Raw genomic sequence first — 12,973 nt, forward strand, 5'->3', positions numbered from 1 at the left:
TCTCAGAGAAACCTTTGAATTTAGTTTCCATTCTTGTTCCTTATTTTTCCTGGAAATGAGAGGGATGTGGATTAACAGCAGAGAAAGGAATGGCCCAGCCAACCTAAACTAGAAGAGAAACAGATTTTGGTGGGAGGAATCACAGATCTTAGGGCCAAAAGGATGAAGAAATGAACAACTCCAGTATTCTGCCCGCGTAAGGATTCCGTATCCATTCATGCCTCCCACATGTGCTGAGCACTAGTTCTGGGGGGGGCCCATGCCAAGCACCAGTTACACAGTGACAAACATAGTGTCAGTTCTTAGGAGTGACCTTCACAGCAGTGTTACAGTGTGGTCAGGAGGTAAAGGCTATGGCAGGTTCTAGGGGCTTGAGCAGGGATAAACCCCATGAGGACAGAAAACTTGTCTCTTATCTGCTGTTAGAATTCCCAGTGCCTGGCAGTGGTTTCAACAAATAAATGAACAAAGCATGGATCCCGCCAGTGGAAGGAGTTGGGACATCCTCTCTGTTTGGTTAAATACTCAGCTGAGGCCCTGTAAAACACATATGTGGCTTGTCCACACTGACTTTGGCCTTGTGAAGGCTACATGTGAGGGGTAGAGGAAGAACATGCAGATGGTCAGAAAGTAAAAAGCACTTATAAGCGACTTATTGTTGGGGTGCCTGGGTGGCTCAGTTGGTTAAGTGTCTGACTTCAGCTCAGGTCATGATCTCATGGCTTGTGAGTTAGAGCCCCGATGGCCCCACGTCAGGCTCTGTGCTGACAGCTCAGAGCCTGGAGCCTGCTTCAGATTCTGTGTCCTTCTCTCGCTCTGCCCCTCCCCTGCTCATGCTCTCTCTCTCTCTCTCAAGAATAAATAAACATTAAAAAATTTTTTTTAAAAGTGACTCTGGGGCGCCTGGGTGGCGCAGTCGGTTAAGCGTCCGACTTCAGCCAGGTCACGATCTCACGGTCTGTGAGTTCGAGCCCCGCGTCAGGCTCTGGGCTGATGGCTCAGAGCCTGGAGCCTGTTTCCGATTCTGTGTCTCCCTCTCTCTCTGCCCCACCCCCGTTCATGCTCTGTCTCTCTCTGTCCCAAAAATAAATAAATGTTGAAAAAAAAATTAAAAAAAAAAAGTGACTTATTGCAAGTATAAATCAAGAGAGTAGAGTCCCACAGATAACCCAGAATTCACAGAAGAGTACTGTTGCCTGTGTGCCCTGCCCAGGGTAACTTTGGGGTGAGCCAGGCGCCCTCACATTGTGAAGGGATGTGACAGAGGCCTCAAAACACCGCATGGTGCTTCTCCTAGGCTAGGCACAGCTGGGCTCCCTGCAGCTGGAACAGTGCGGGGATGAAAAGGGGGAAGAACACGGTGGGACTCAGTTTAAATGTGGGTTTCTCAGGGAAACCTTCCTTGATGCTCCACTCTAAGCCCCTCCCCCAATCCTATGCCACTCGCTCATGGCGCTTATGGCAATTGCAGTGACACAGTTATTGATATAATTTGTATTTTTCAAGTCCCCGCCTCCATGAGGGCAGGGACTGTGTCTGTCTTGTTCATTTCTGAATCCCCAGTACCCAGTACTGGGCTGGATGAATGGCCAGATGAACGCCAGAATTGTTTTGTTCCTGGAGAAGGTGGGTTTTGAATTGGGTTTTGGAAGAGCAGAGGGCCAGGCAGGAGATGGGCAGGGACAAAGGGGAGACAGGAGTCAGCATAAGCGCTCCTAGGAAGGTCACCAGCTCACCTCCACGCTGCTCAGCCACTGCCGGACCGACAGGAATGACTGTCTGGCTGTGAGATCATACATGACGATGACGCCATCGGCCTTCCTGAAGAACTGCTGGGTGATACAGCAATACCTGCCATCAAGGGGTCACAGGTCATGGGCTGCATGGCTCCCCCCCCCCGCCCCCCCCCCCCCCCCCCCCCCCACTGCCTGGACCTTCAGCCCTTGTGATGGGCAATGCAGGAGGCAGGGTTTGATCGGGGACGCTCCTCACCTCTCCTGCCCGGCCGTGTCCCACAGCTGCAGGGCCACGTACGAGCCATCCACATGCACCATCTTCACCTGGTAATCGATGCCTGCAAGGTGGAATGAGCCTATCACTTCCAAATCAGAAAAAGATGCCCCCCCCCCCCCACATAGCTGGAAGCACATGAGGCCAAGGGTGACAATCCTCCCCATGCAGTTCCTGGAAGGAGACGTGGGGGACCAGACAGGGAGGCATGGAACCTGAGTTCTGGTCCTGTGTCTGCCACTGCAGGGTGGCTGTGGGGTACTGATCAAATCACTTAACTTCTCTGACTGTAGGTTCCTCACTGTAGTGTAATCCACATGCTCTTTGGGTATACTATAATAAGTATCAGATCACATATGTATAAAAGCAATACACCAAGGCAAAGACAATCATTATTTTTCATGAATTTACTATTGCAAAGATGGAAAAGGAGGAGAGTGTCCTCATATATCTTTCTTCTCCTCCTCCCTAAAATATTTTTCAAAGTTCCCCTAATAAAATCCAAATATCCCTACAGGAATGGATCATACCTTCAGACTTCCATCACCCAGTCAAAGCTTTGTGGAGGAGTGGGGCAGGGGAAGAGGCGGTAGGCAGATTGGGGGTCAGAAGAGAAGAAAAGGGGTAAGGTAGGGAATCAAAAGCAGCTTTCACCCTTAAGATGGGTTTAGAGCTCCTAATTCCATCCACTGGGCCACTCAAAATCATCTCTCTGAGGCCGGGACCCTACCCAGAGTCTTAGACCAGAGAGACAAGGTCAGAGACATGCATTCTGTACCCCTACAGTGGCCCTCAGAAATAAGGACCTTGATGCAGCTTCTCTGAGAACATACTCTTCTTTCCTACATCGTGTAAGAATGTTCCCAAGTCAGGGCGCCTGGGTGGCTCAGGCTGTTGAGGGTCTGACTCATGATTTTAGCTCAGGTCATGGTCCCAAGGTCATGAGATTGAGCCCAATGTCAGGCTCCTTGCTGAGCATGAAGCCTGTTTATGATTCCCTCTATCTCCCCCTACCCCTCACCCTTTCTTGCTCTCTCTCTAAAAAAAAAAAAGGGGGGGGGGCCTAGGTGGCTCAGTCGGTTGAGCGTCAGACTTTGGCTCAGGTCATGATCTCATGGTTTGTGGGTTTGAGCCCCACATCGGGCTCTGTGCTGACAGCTCAGAGACTAGAGCTTGCTTCAGATTCTTTGTCTCCCTCTCTCTCTGCCCCTCCCCCACTCTCACTTTGTCTCATTCTGTCTCTCAAAAATAAATAAATGTAAAAAAAAAATTAAATAAAAAAAAAAGAATGTTCACAAATGCTTAACATTTTTAAAAACATCTTTCCCCCTCATGGTATCAGATCAGGGAACCAGAGGGCATTCCCTGCCTCTTTGAAAAGGCCCAGCCTCTGAGGCCTTTAACATGGAGGGCTCAGCAAGGGACAGCAACAGAATCTTGGACAGAATGGGACAAAAAAGACAACAGAGAAGCAGTAAATAGAAAAGGTCATTCCAGCCAACGTCTACAGGCACAGGCTAGTGCTCTGGGGAGGGGCCCAGGAGTGGCGGGAAGGCGGGAGAGTCATCCACTCCTAGAATGGCAGACCTACAGGGACTCTACAGTCCCTGTGCTTCACAGGTGAGGCCCTGAGAAGGGAGTGCATTTGTGCATTTGAGAGAGAAAAAGAGTGGTTTGTCCCATGGGTAGAATGCTTGATATTTCTAGTTTTCTCATGCCATCTCTCAATCTTCACCACACTCCTGTGTCTTTCACATGAGGGTTATTATCCGCACAATGCACGAGCACACGCCTGCATGCACATCTGTACACACATGCACATGCATACACACTCATGCACGGGCACACGCCTGCATGCAAATGCTCACGGGTAAATGCATGTGTACTCCCCACCCCCACACCATTGAGGGATGAAGAAGCAGGTGTCCAGCAGCGGTGTGCCTTGTCCACCGTTGCTTGCCCAGCTGGGCAGCAGCTACCGCCGAGTTGCAAGCCCAGTTCTGAGGCTCATTCTTCTTTTTGGAGCAGTGCCCTGTGCACAGGGACACCTGGCAGCCTCATTTCACCTAGAAAGTCCAGGGCCAAATGCTCTCATCAAAACGGATTATGACTAGCTGGGCTGAATTTGAAAGGGTGAGTTTTCTTCTTAGCTCAAAGTAGAAGGGCTTCCCCAGTCTGTGTTCCAGGGGATTGAAGGAGCTTCCTGCTTCCTGATAACTGCTCAAGAGAAAGCCAGCCATGGTCAACACACCTTCAGGGCCTGATCTTAAAGTGGCCAGAGGGTCCGAGGCCCCCGAAGACAGAGCCTTCTCCTGAATGGAACGGCATGCAGGTGGTGGTGGGGGGGGGTGGCAGGTGGTGCTGCTTGGGGCAGCTAGGTCTTGGCTGCTGTCATGGTTCTGCTTTACCATAATGGCTAAATTCTTTGCCAGAGGACAGGGAGCTTGTCTTGCAGGGAGCAAAGTGGACCACGGAGTGCTAGACAAAATGGGCTCTGTGCTATGCTGAGCTTGCTGAGGTCCCTGCTGGGTACACAACATACTTCTTTCTGCAACCTCAGACAAAGAGGCCAAGGAAACAGATAAACCCATGGGGAAGGCTGGGGGTGATGGCAGGAGACACAAGGTGTCACAGTCCAGTAGTAGAAGAGGCAACGTACAATGATGTGGGACCAGAAGGCCTGGAATAAACTGGTTTCTAAGACCACAACCAGTTCTAATATTTCAGGAGCAGAGGTAACCCTCTGTTCTATGTTCTAGTCTCAGTTCTGCCTCTGACGAGCTGTGTGACCTTGGTGGCATTACGTCATTTTGTGGGGTTTCACTCCTCATCTGCAAATGAGGTGTGATGGAGGGTATGGAGGGGTAGGTCAGACGTTCATAATATTTTTTTAAATGTTTATTAATTTTTGAGAGAGAGAGAGTGTGTGTGAGCAGGGGAAGGACAGAGAGAGAGGGAGACACAGAACCCAAAGCAGGTTCCAGGTTCTGAGCTGTCAGCACGGAGACCGACGCGGGGCTTAAACCCACGAACTGTGAGATCATGACCTGAGCCAAAGTTGGATGGTTAACCAACTGAGTCACCCAGGCGCCCCCAGATGTTCATAATCTTTAAATTCAGCTGTGACATTCAATGAACACATGGAAGTGACCCCCAACTTGCAACCTAACTGGTTTCTGAATGACAGCTGGACCTTAGGAATCCCTGTTCATTGTGAATTATGTCCAGTCTTGTCGTGGGATAGTATGGATTACAGCTGGGCTGATGGAGTCCAGGGAGGGTGACGTTAGCCCTTCTGGACAAGACAGGCCCCAGACATCATTTAGAGTAGGAGGGATGTGGGAGTGGGGAGGGTCTTCAAGGTGTCATGGAGAAAAACTCTGGGGATTTCTCTGTAGAAATGCTGAGTAGGAAGGAAACCAGACTCTGGTGGCCAAGAAAAGGCAGAGTGCATTCTGTTGGGGAAAACTTCTAGAAGAAACACGCTGGGTTGTGGCCTATGACTTAAAGCAGGGGTCTGTGAGCCAATGTGGGGCAGTGGAAGGAGCACAGGACTCAGAGTCCTGGTTTCCATGGAGCTTTATCTTCTATTCATCAGCCTTGTCATTGACAAAGTGAGCTCCAACGTTCTACACAAGCCATCATTTGACATCTCCGGGACACCCACAGGGCTCAAGCACCTTCCCATGAAGAAAGCTGGTCCTAAGGTGGGGTGGGCAGGGTGCTCCCAGTCACATTGCTGTGTTATAGCACTTACATGGTGCACAAGCCACAAGTCGAGCACAGATCACGTTCATATGATGTGGTAGGAGACCTGAAGTCCCCTTTGATGGTGGTGGTAAGACTGAAGGACCTGTAGAGCCCCTGTTAGTACTGTGCTGAGTGTGATGGTGCTGCTGCCCTTAACAGGTGGCAGCCAGAGCCCCAGTCTAGGTTCCCTGCTTTGGCCATAGGCAGGACTCTGGGGCTTTCTGTCTCTTTAAAGGGAGCATCTTTCTGGTGGTTGGCATGACATCTGTTACTGACATGTGTACCAGAACAAGGCACATTATGTGGCAGGGAGACTAATTTCAGCTGCTGTTCCAGCATGTTCTGCGCAGTGTGATGAAGGGCATTCCTGATTTGGAATCTTTGATATTTTTCCCTTCCTAAATTGCAGGTGTTTCCATAATTGGCCTCCTGGGAAGTGCAAATTAGTCTGGTTTTTCCTTTTTTAGAGGCTTCCAGCTCAGGGGCACAAGTTGGAAATGTAAACGGACCCTGATTCCCTGATTTCATCAACCCGAGAGGCACACTGTGTGCACTGCCTAGGGGGATGCCTTTGCCTCCCATGAGTCTGTGCTGGAGCCCTGACCTGGGGTTCCTATCCCATGGAATGCTCCTGGAAAAGTGAGTCTTCCCTCCCACAGCCATTGCCTTCTGCAGCACACTGGGCTCACTCCCAGACCTGCCTCTCAAGGCCAGACTCTTCCAGGCTTGAGTCACACGCTCTGCCCCTCTTCCTGTCAGGGTCCTGATTCTTCATCTGGGGACTCTCTCAGTCTTTGGGTGGAATGAGGCAGAAGGGAGGGGACAGGAGAATGTTCCAGATGTGATAACAGCATAGGAAAAGACCCAACCGTAAGAACAGGATGCCTGAAGTGTATGGGAAGGGATCCACATGCAGGAAAAAATTTGGAAGGAAAGGGAAGAACATGGAGTCTCCCCAGGCAGGGCCCTGGAGCAGGGAAAGTCTGTCTTATAGAGCCAGCTTGTCAGATAGCCAAAGGTCAAACATGGTCTGCACTGAGAACCAGGCTTGGAAGCCTTCCTGGATGACCTGGTTCAAATCCTCCAGGAGGAAAAACTTGAAGCCCCAAGGTGGACATGTCCTCCAGAGGTCACACAGCTGATCAGCCAGCGGCAGAGTTGGGATGAAGATCCAGGTCCTCTGGTGTCCCACTGAACTTTAACAGCCTCCCCTGCCTGTATCAATGTGTGCCCAACTCTCGTGGCAGGGAAGTGTCCTCACCACCCACTGGGTGCTGGGCACACACAACTCAATACTGTTAGGAGATACTGTGGGATGGACTAGAAGGGATATGCAGGGGGCCGATATCAGCACTAAACCAGCTGAGGGGATGTGGACAAGCGTCCTTAACCTCTCTGGGCCTCAGTTTCCTGATCTCTCCATTGGGCTGATAACAGGGGTTGTGTGAACACAGGTTTGAAGAGATGAACATAAAAGCCCATGCTAACTATGCAGGTCACATCAATGTATTTTCAAATCCAGCTGACCGATCACTACAGTTAAATGGTACATAGTAGGTGCTTAAGGGATTTATGTTTTGCTTGAGTGATTCAAACAAAAGCTAAAAGGTCAGTACACCCTTGAGTCTTGTCACATATTCCAATGCAGTGAGCAAAGGCCTCCATGTGAATAAAATATTACTCAGGAGTGGGAACACATTAAGCCATGATCATCCATTAGTGGCTGAGCCTAATGATGAAACCCAGCTGTCACCCAGCAGGCCTGGGATGCAGAATGGGTAAAATGTGATGGTAAATGAAGCCACCCAATGCACTGTCCTCCACTCCACCCATCTACACACACACACACACACACACACACACACACACACACAGGAGGGCAGGTAAGAAGCTGCTGGACCCTGGGGGAGGTGGGGATACACACACACACACACACACACACACCGGAGGGCAGGGCAGGAAGCTTCTGGCCCCTGGGGTGGGGATTGTGGTGTCAGGTGTGCACCTGAGGAAAAGCATGAACACTCAGGGCCCTGCTGAAAATGGAGAAAAAAAGATAAGAAATAGATGGGCTCAGAGACGAGGGAGCATGAGGCAAACTTCAGTTCCCCTGAGGCTGGACAGAGGAAGCCTTCTGTGGTTCCGCTCCATGTGGAACAAGCTCAGCAGCTAGCACCGTGCAGGGTGAGAGAGGTGGACTTCACCTTGCCCCTTTAGCCTCACTGGGGAACAAGCGGACATGGGCCCCCCTACCCGCCAGGCCCCCATGGTCACTCCTGCTGGGCCCCCAGTCCCTTCCTGGGCCCCCTTCTCACACCGTCCCCTTCCCAGAGTGGGGCCCGAGAACTCACCTACAGTGGCTGCCAGGCCTGGGGCAAACCGGTCCTCACAGAACCTCCTCAGGAAAGATGTCTTCCCCACGGCTGAGTTGCCCACTAACACAATTTTGAAGAGCCGGTCTGGGATGGAGGGAGAGGCTTCCTCCTGTGGATGGCAGACAGTCTGGCCAACCGCCAGGATGGTCACCAGCCCCTCCTCCTGCTACGACCTGTCCCTACAGTGTCCAGGCGAAGGTGGGGACCTGCCCCCGGACCAGCATGAGGGAGGGCACTCCAGCTTTGGATGCACGTAGCTTTGGGCTCTGGGCACAGAGGCTCCTTCTAGCTTCAGTGGGAGGGAAGAGAGACACTCATTCAACCACGTGTTTTCTGCCTCCTGTGTTGCAGACCCCTGTGTTGTCCCTGAAGACACAGGGACAAGGAGGCAGGCCTGGTTTGCCGTGGAGGGAAGGAGGCAGGCGTGGCAACAAAAAATTATAAAACAAGCTGCTGAGTACTCTAGGAGCACAGAGGAAGAGTCAAGGATCCACAGGGGAGGACACTTTCAGCTGGGGTTTAAAGAGGAGGCAGAGATGCTCCATGCGGGGGAAGGACAGGTGGGATGTTTGCTGGGGGTGGGGGGAGATAGAAAAAAGGAAGCATGTCTATATCACAGGGGCAGAGACTGCCTGGGGTGGGCTAGGGAGCCTTGATTTCTGCCCTATCATTGCAAGCCTGGACTGAATGGAGGATTCTCTTGCCTCCCTGCATATCACTCTTCTGTCCATCTCATCAGCTTCTGTTTAGGACCCCGTTTGCCCTGGGGAACAGTCTCCACTCAGTAGGTTGGGAAATCCACAATGCCAGGCCACTGGACAGAGCTTTCCAGAGCCAAACAGTCACTGTACTCCTTCTCCTGTGCCCAGCAGCAGTAGGGAGATAGACTGGGAGCCGGCCTGCTCTTTAGTCTGGGATGCTAGAGCCCAGTGGGGAATGGACTTGCTCCAGGACTGCCAGGAGCAGCAGAGTAAGGAGCCGCCTTCTGGCACAAAGTCCTCTCAGCTGCATGATCCTCCCTTCCATTGAGCTGCTTGTGTGCTCGCCCAAATCCTGCCTCTGGGCCCAGCACCGCCTGCCCAAGCCAGGAGGCTCTTTTGAATCTATTTAGAAGCGGATTTGGGGGAATTAGCTCCTCTCATTGAGCAAATACTATAATGGAGTGACAGCAGATATTAGCAGAACTTGAGTCTCAGAGAAAAGCCATTAACAGCCTTTTGGGGAGAAATCAATTCCATGTAGTACTTAGGAGGGAATTCAAGGTCAATTACAGGAGTTTAAACTAAACCTTTAAAAAACCGCACACTCATAAACTATGCTCTCTGCCCTGTTTTCTTTATTCTTGTAATGCAGAAGGGCATCCAACCTGATGGTCTCTGCTCAGCCTCTCTGCCTCCAACTGTCATCTATTTGAGACTACAGCTCAGTGCAGCAGTCTGTGTATCCCTAGGCACAGTGACAGGTGGGGAATGTGAGGCCTAGGGCAAGAGAAGGAGGTTCTGGCTGCAGATGCTGTGCTGGCCCTGCTCCAAGAAGAGCACATTTTTTTGTAGGCCAAAGAAGGTCAACATACTGATGGTCCAGCTCTAGGCAGGACCCAGTTGACGGGTGCAGGGAACTCCTAGTCATGTTTACTCATGTAACCTGTGTCCCCTCTGGGGGGCAGTCTGCAGTGAGGCAACCAGACTGGGGTGCCAGGGCTAGAGAAAGACCTGTTCTCATTCTCCTTCCTAGCACTTTTTTTTTTTTAAATAAGCTCTAGGAAACTAAAGATAATACATGCTAATTTTTAAAATTAGGGAAAACAAGGGCACCTGGTGGCTCAGTTGGTTAAGCGGCCAACTTCGGCTCAGGTCATGATCTCATGGTTTGTGAGTTCGAGGCCTGTGTCGGGCTCTGTGCTGACAGCTCAGAGCCTGGAGCCTGCTTCAGATTCTGTGTCTCCCCCTCTCTCTGCCATTCCCCAACTTGTGCTCTGTCTCTCTCTCTCTCTCTCTTAAAAATAAACATTAAAAAAATAATAAAAAAATAAAATTAAGAAAAACAGAAAAGTAGAGAAGAAAATAATTACTCATAATCTACCTTACCACCCAGAAGTGGTCACTATTTGTATTTGGATGCATTTCTTCCAGGCTTTTTTCCATATAGATGAATGAATATATGTTTTACTTAAAGAGATTTGAGATATTGGGGCGCCTGGGTGGCTCAGTCAGATAGGTGTCCGACTCTTGATTTTGGCTCAGGTCACAATCTCATAGTTTGTGGGTTTGAGCCCTGCATCGGGCTCTGCACTGACAGTGTGGAGCTTGCTTGGGATTCTCTCTCTCCCTCTCTCTCTCTGCCCCTCCCCCACTCGTTCTCTTCTGCTCTCTCAAAATAAACAAACTTAATAAAATAAAATAAAAAGATTTGAGATATTATATACTATTTTATTTTACTTTCTCATATATTATTAAATTATAAATATTTTTCTGCATCACTAAAGTTTCTTGAAAATGTTATTTTTAGCAGTGCTACGTAATCTATTGAGTTAATACACTTGAATTTATGTTTCTCTCATTGGACATTTTTTCAAGTGTTTACAAATATACATAACCATTGTTGAGTTAAGTCTTTTTCTGAATCTGGTTATTTCCTTAGGAAAGATTGCTAGGACGAGAAGTGCCAGTTTGTAGGATGTGGAATTTTTAAGTTCTTGATTCCTGTTATCAAACCGCTTTCCAGAAAGGCTGTACCAATTTATTCCTTAGCAGCCTTGCATGGGAGGGCCTGCCTCACAGCGCTCTTCTAAAGACCAGAGCCTCCACCGAAGCTGCTATTGCCTCCTCGTACAGCGTATTTCCCCATTGCTGTAGTTTCTGTCCTGGGCTAACTATTGGCACACCTGGGGCAGTCAGCACTGACAGGAGAGCACATGGTGAGAAGCCTGGGCGCATGTCCCCGTGGGGCTAGACCAGGCCCCACTCTTCTGGGCTTCTGTGTCCCTCTCTGCCACATGGGAGAAGCCATTTCTGATGCATCCCATCAGACAACTGTGGGGATCACATGGCCCAGCACACATGGATGCTTAGTTTTTCCTTTTATCTGGTCTCCTACTGACCTCTTAACACTTTTATATTGGGGGGTATATCTTGGGATATTTAAAACCCCTATGTGCCCCCTGCCTGCAAGTGTAGGTCTGTGATGAAGGGTACATGGAAGGGCGTGTAGGAAGGAGGAGCTCCTACCCACCACTGGTGCCATCCAGTTCTCAGTTTCCCCTGGCTTAGGGCCCTTCAGGGAAAGGATATGTAGGCATGAATGTTAAGCCAGGCCCAAGAATGACAATGATGCCGACAGGTCCCTGCAGTGGTCAGAAAGGTTTCCTGTCATACATGCTAACACAGCCATTTGAAAATGCTCCAGTGGTAAGGGCTCAGGTCTAAAGGGCTGCCCCAGTGGACAGGGGGGAGCCTTTTTCACATTGTCGTGGACATTTCTATAGCCTTTTAGAGGGTCAAGTGGGAGGTGAAAGGGCTTGAGGAGTCTATTCATGGGCCTGGATCACCAATAAGGTGAGGAACATCATCACCGTGAACGAGAGGAAGATGGTTAATATGGCCTACTTCTCCCACAGGATTTAGCAGGAATACCTGGTAGGGAGTGCAGGAGGGATGTGGGAAGAGAGGGTCACCCCAAAGGGAGGCATGGGCAGGGCATTTGGGAATGAAAACATGATTAGCTGATCAGGAACTGAGAGAAAAATGATGGTACACAAACTTCACAGAGCAATAATTGGCCTTGTTGGGAACAGTCACAGAATGTGAGAGAGGATGTGTAATTTCAAAAGTATGTGATAATTTTATGCTAAGAGCCAAGCAGATTGTTTGTCTAAAGTAGCTACTCAGTAAATGCTTCTGAATCTGAATCAGAAATGAGAACATAGGGAGTGGGGAAAACAACAGAAGTTATAGAGTATTTACCAGGACCCCTGAGTCTCCCCAGTGACACTCAGTTCAGCAGGGCAAGCTGGTATCAGAAGGACACAAATATGATGATTCATAAAACTAGCTGCACCTGACTTCCCAAGCTGAACCTGACTTCTCATGCTGCTTTTGCGGCTCTTGGGCTCAAATGCAAATGACAGGTATAGAGGTGATAAGTGACATCTATGGACCAATATAGGATGTGCTGTTACCTTAGACAGGTCTTCTTTTCCAATAGGTTGCCCTCGAGGAGATGTAGGCATGTGTTCCAAAGGTCTGGCCTGTTGTCTTTGTCTTTCTGCCCTCTGTTGGGAGACCTTTTCCTCTTCTGGGCATTTGCTCAGTGGCTGCTCAAAGCCACCATCCAGGAGCTGGGGCAAGGGGTCTTCTTCAATAGAGATGATTCTGCGGAATGCCCGGGTGAGCGGACCCCCAGGTCCTGGCTCCTCTTCTGGAAGGGGATATCCACTCAGGCCCAGGGAGCTTCTCCTTCTCGAGAAGCCAAATACATCTTCTTCCTCCTCTGACTGGCTACTTTTGGATAGGGAAGGAAGATAAATGGGGAGAATGGCACAAAATATATCAATATGGAAACCGGAGAGATGTCTCATAGCTCTTTGACAAACAAGATGTCTTGAAAGCTCTGTGACAAACAAGTAACTGAAGAGCATCATGCCTTGGGGGCAGAGAGCTCCAGGAAAGGAAAAAACAAGACCCTGCATTCTTTGGCTCATTCACCCAACACACTTATGGAAGTGCTTAGTGAATATAAAAATGACAAAGTGGTAGTGATGATGATGAAGGTGATGGTGATGATGACGGTGGTAGTGATGATGATGATGAAGGTGGTGGTGAGGATGGTGGTGTTGAAGA

General features: G+C 49.7%; 1 protein-coding gene across 1 annotated transcript in view; it reads right to left on the reverse strand.

The window, feature by feature from the left end:
- CRACR2A (calcium release activated channel regulator 2A) overlaps positions 1 to 12,973 on the reverse strand; it is a 74,226-nt gene that overhangs the window by 11,731 nt on the left and 49,522 nt on the right. Inside the window, exons 11-14 of the mRNA XM_043561959.1 lie at positions 12,313 to 12,631; positions 8,112 to 8,244; positions 1,993 to 2,074; positions 1,737 to 1,851 (exon numbers count right to left, since the gene is read on the reverse strand). Coding sequence (XP_043417894.1) covers positions 1,737 to 1,851; positions 1,993 to 2,074; positions 8,112 to 8,244; positions 12,313 to 12,631 — 649 coding nt within the window. The remainder of the gene's footprint in view (positions 1 to 1,736; positions 1,852 to 1,992; positions 2,075 to 8,111; positions 8,245 to 12,312; positions 12,632 to 12,973) is intronic.

This window comes from Prionailurus bengalensis, chromosome B4 (assembly GCF_016509475.1).
Source record: "Prionailurus bengalensis isolate Pbe53 chromosome B4, Fcat_Pben_1.1_paternal_pri, whole genome shotgun sequence".
Classification (NCBI taxonomy): domain Eukaryota; kingdom Metazoa; phylum Chordata; class Mammalia; order Carnivora; family Felidae; genus Prionailurus; species Prionailurus bengalensis.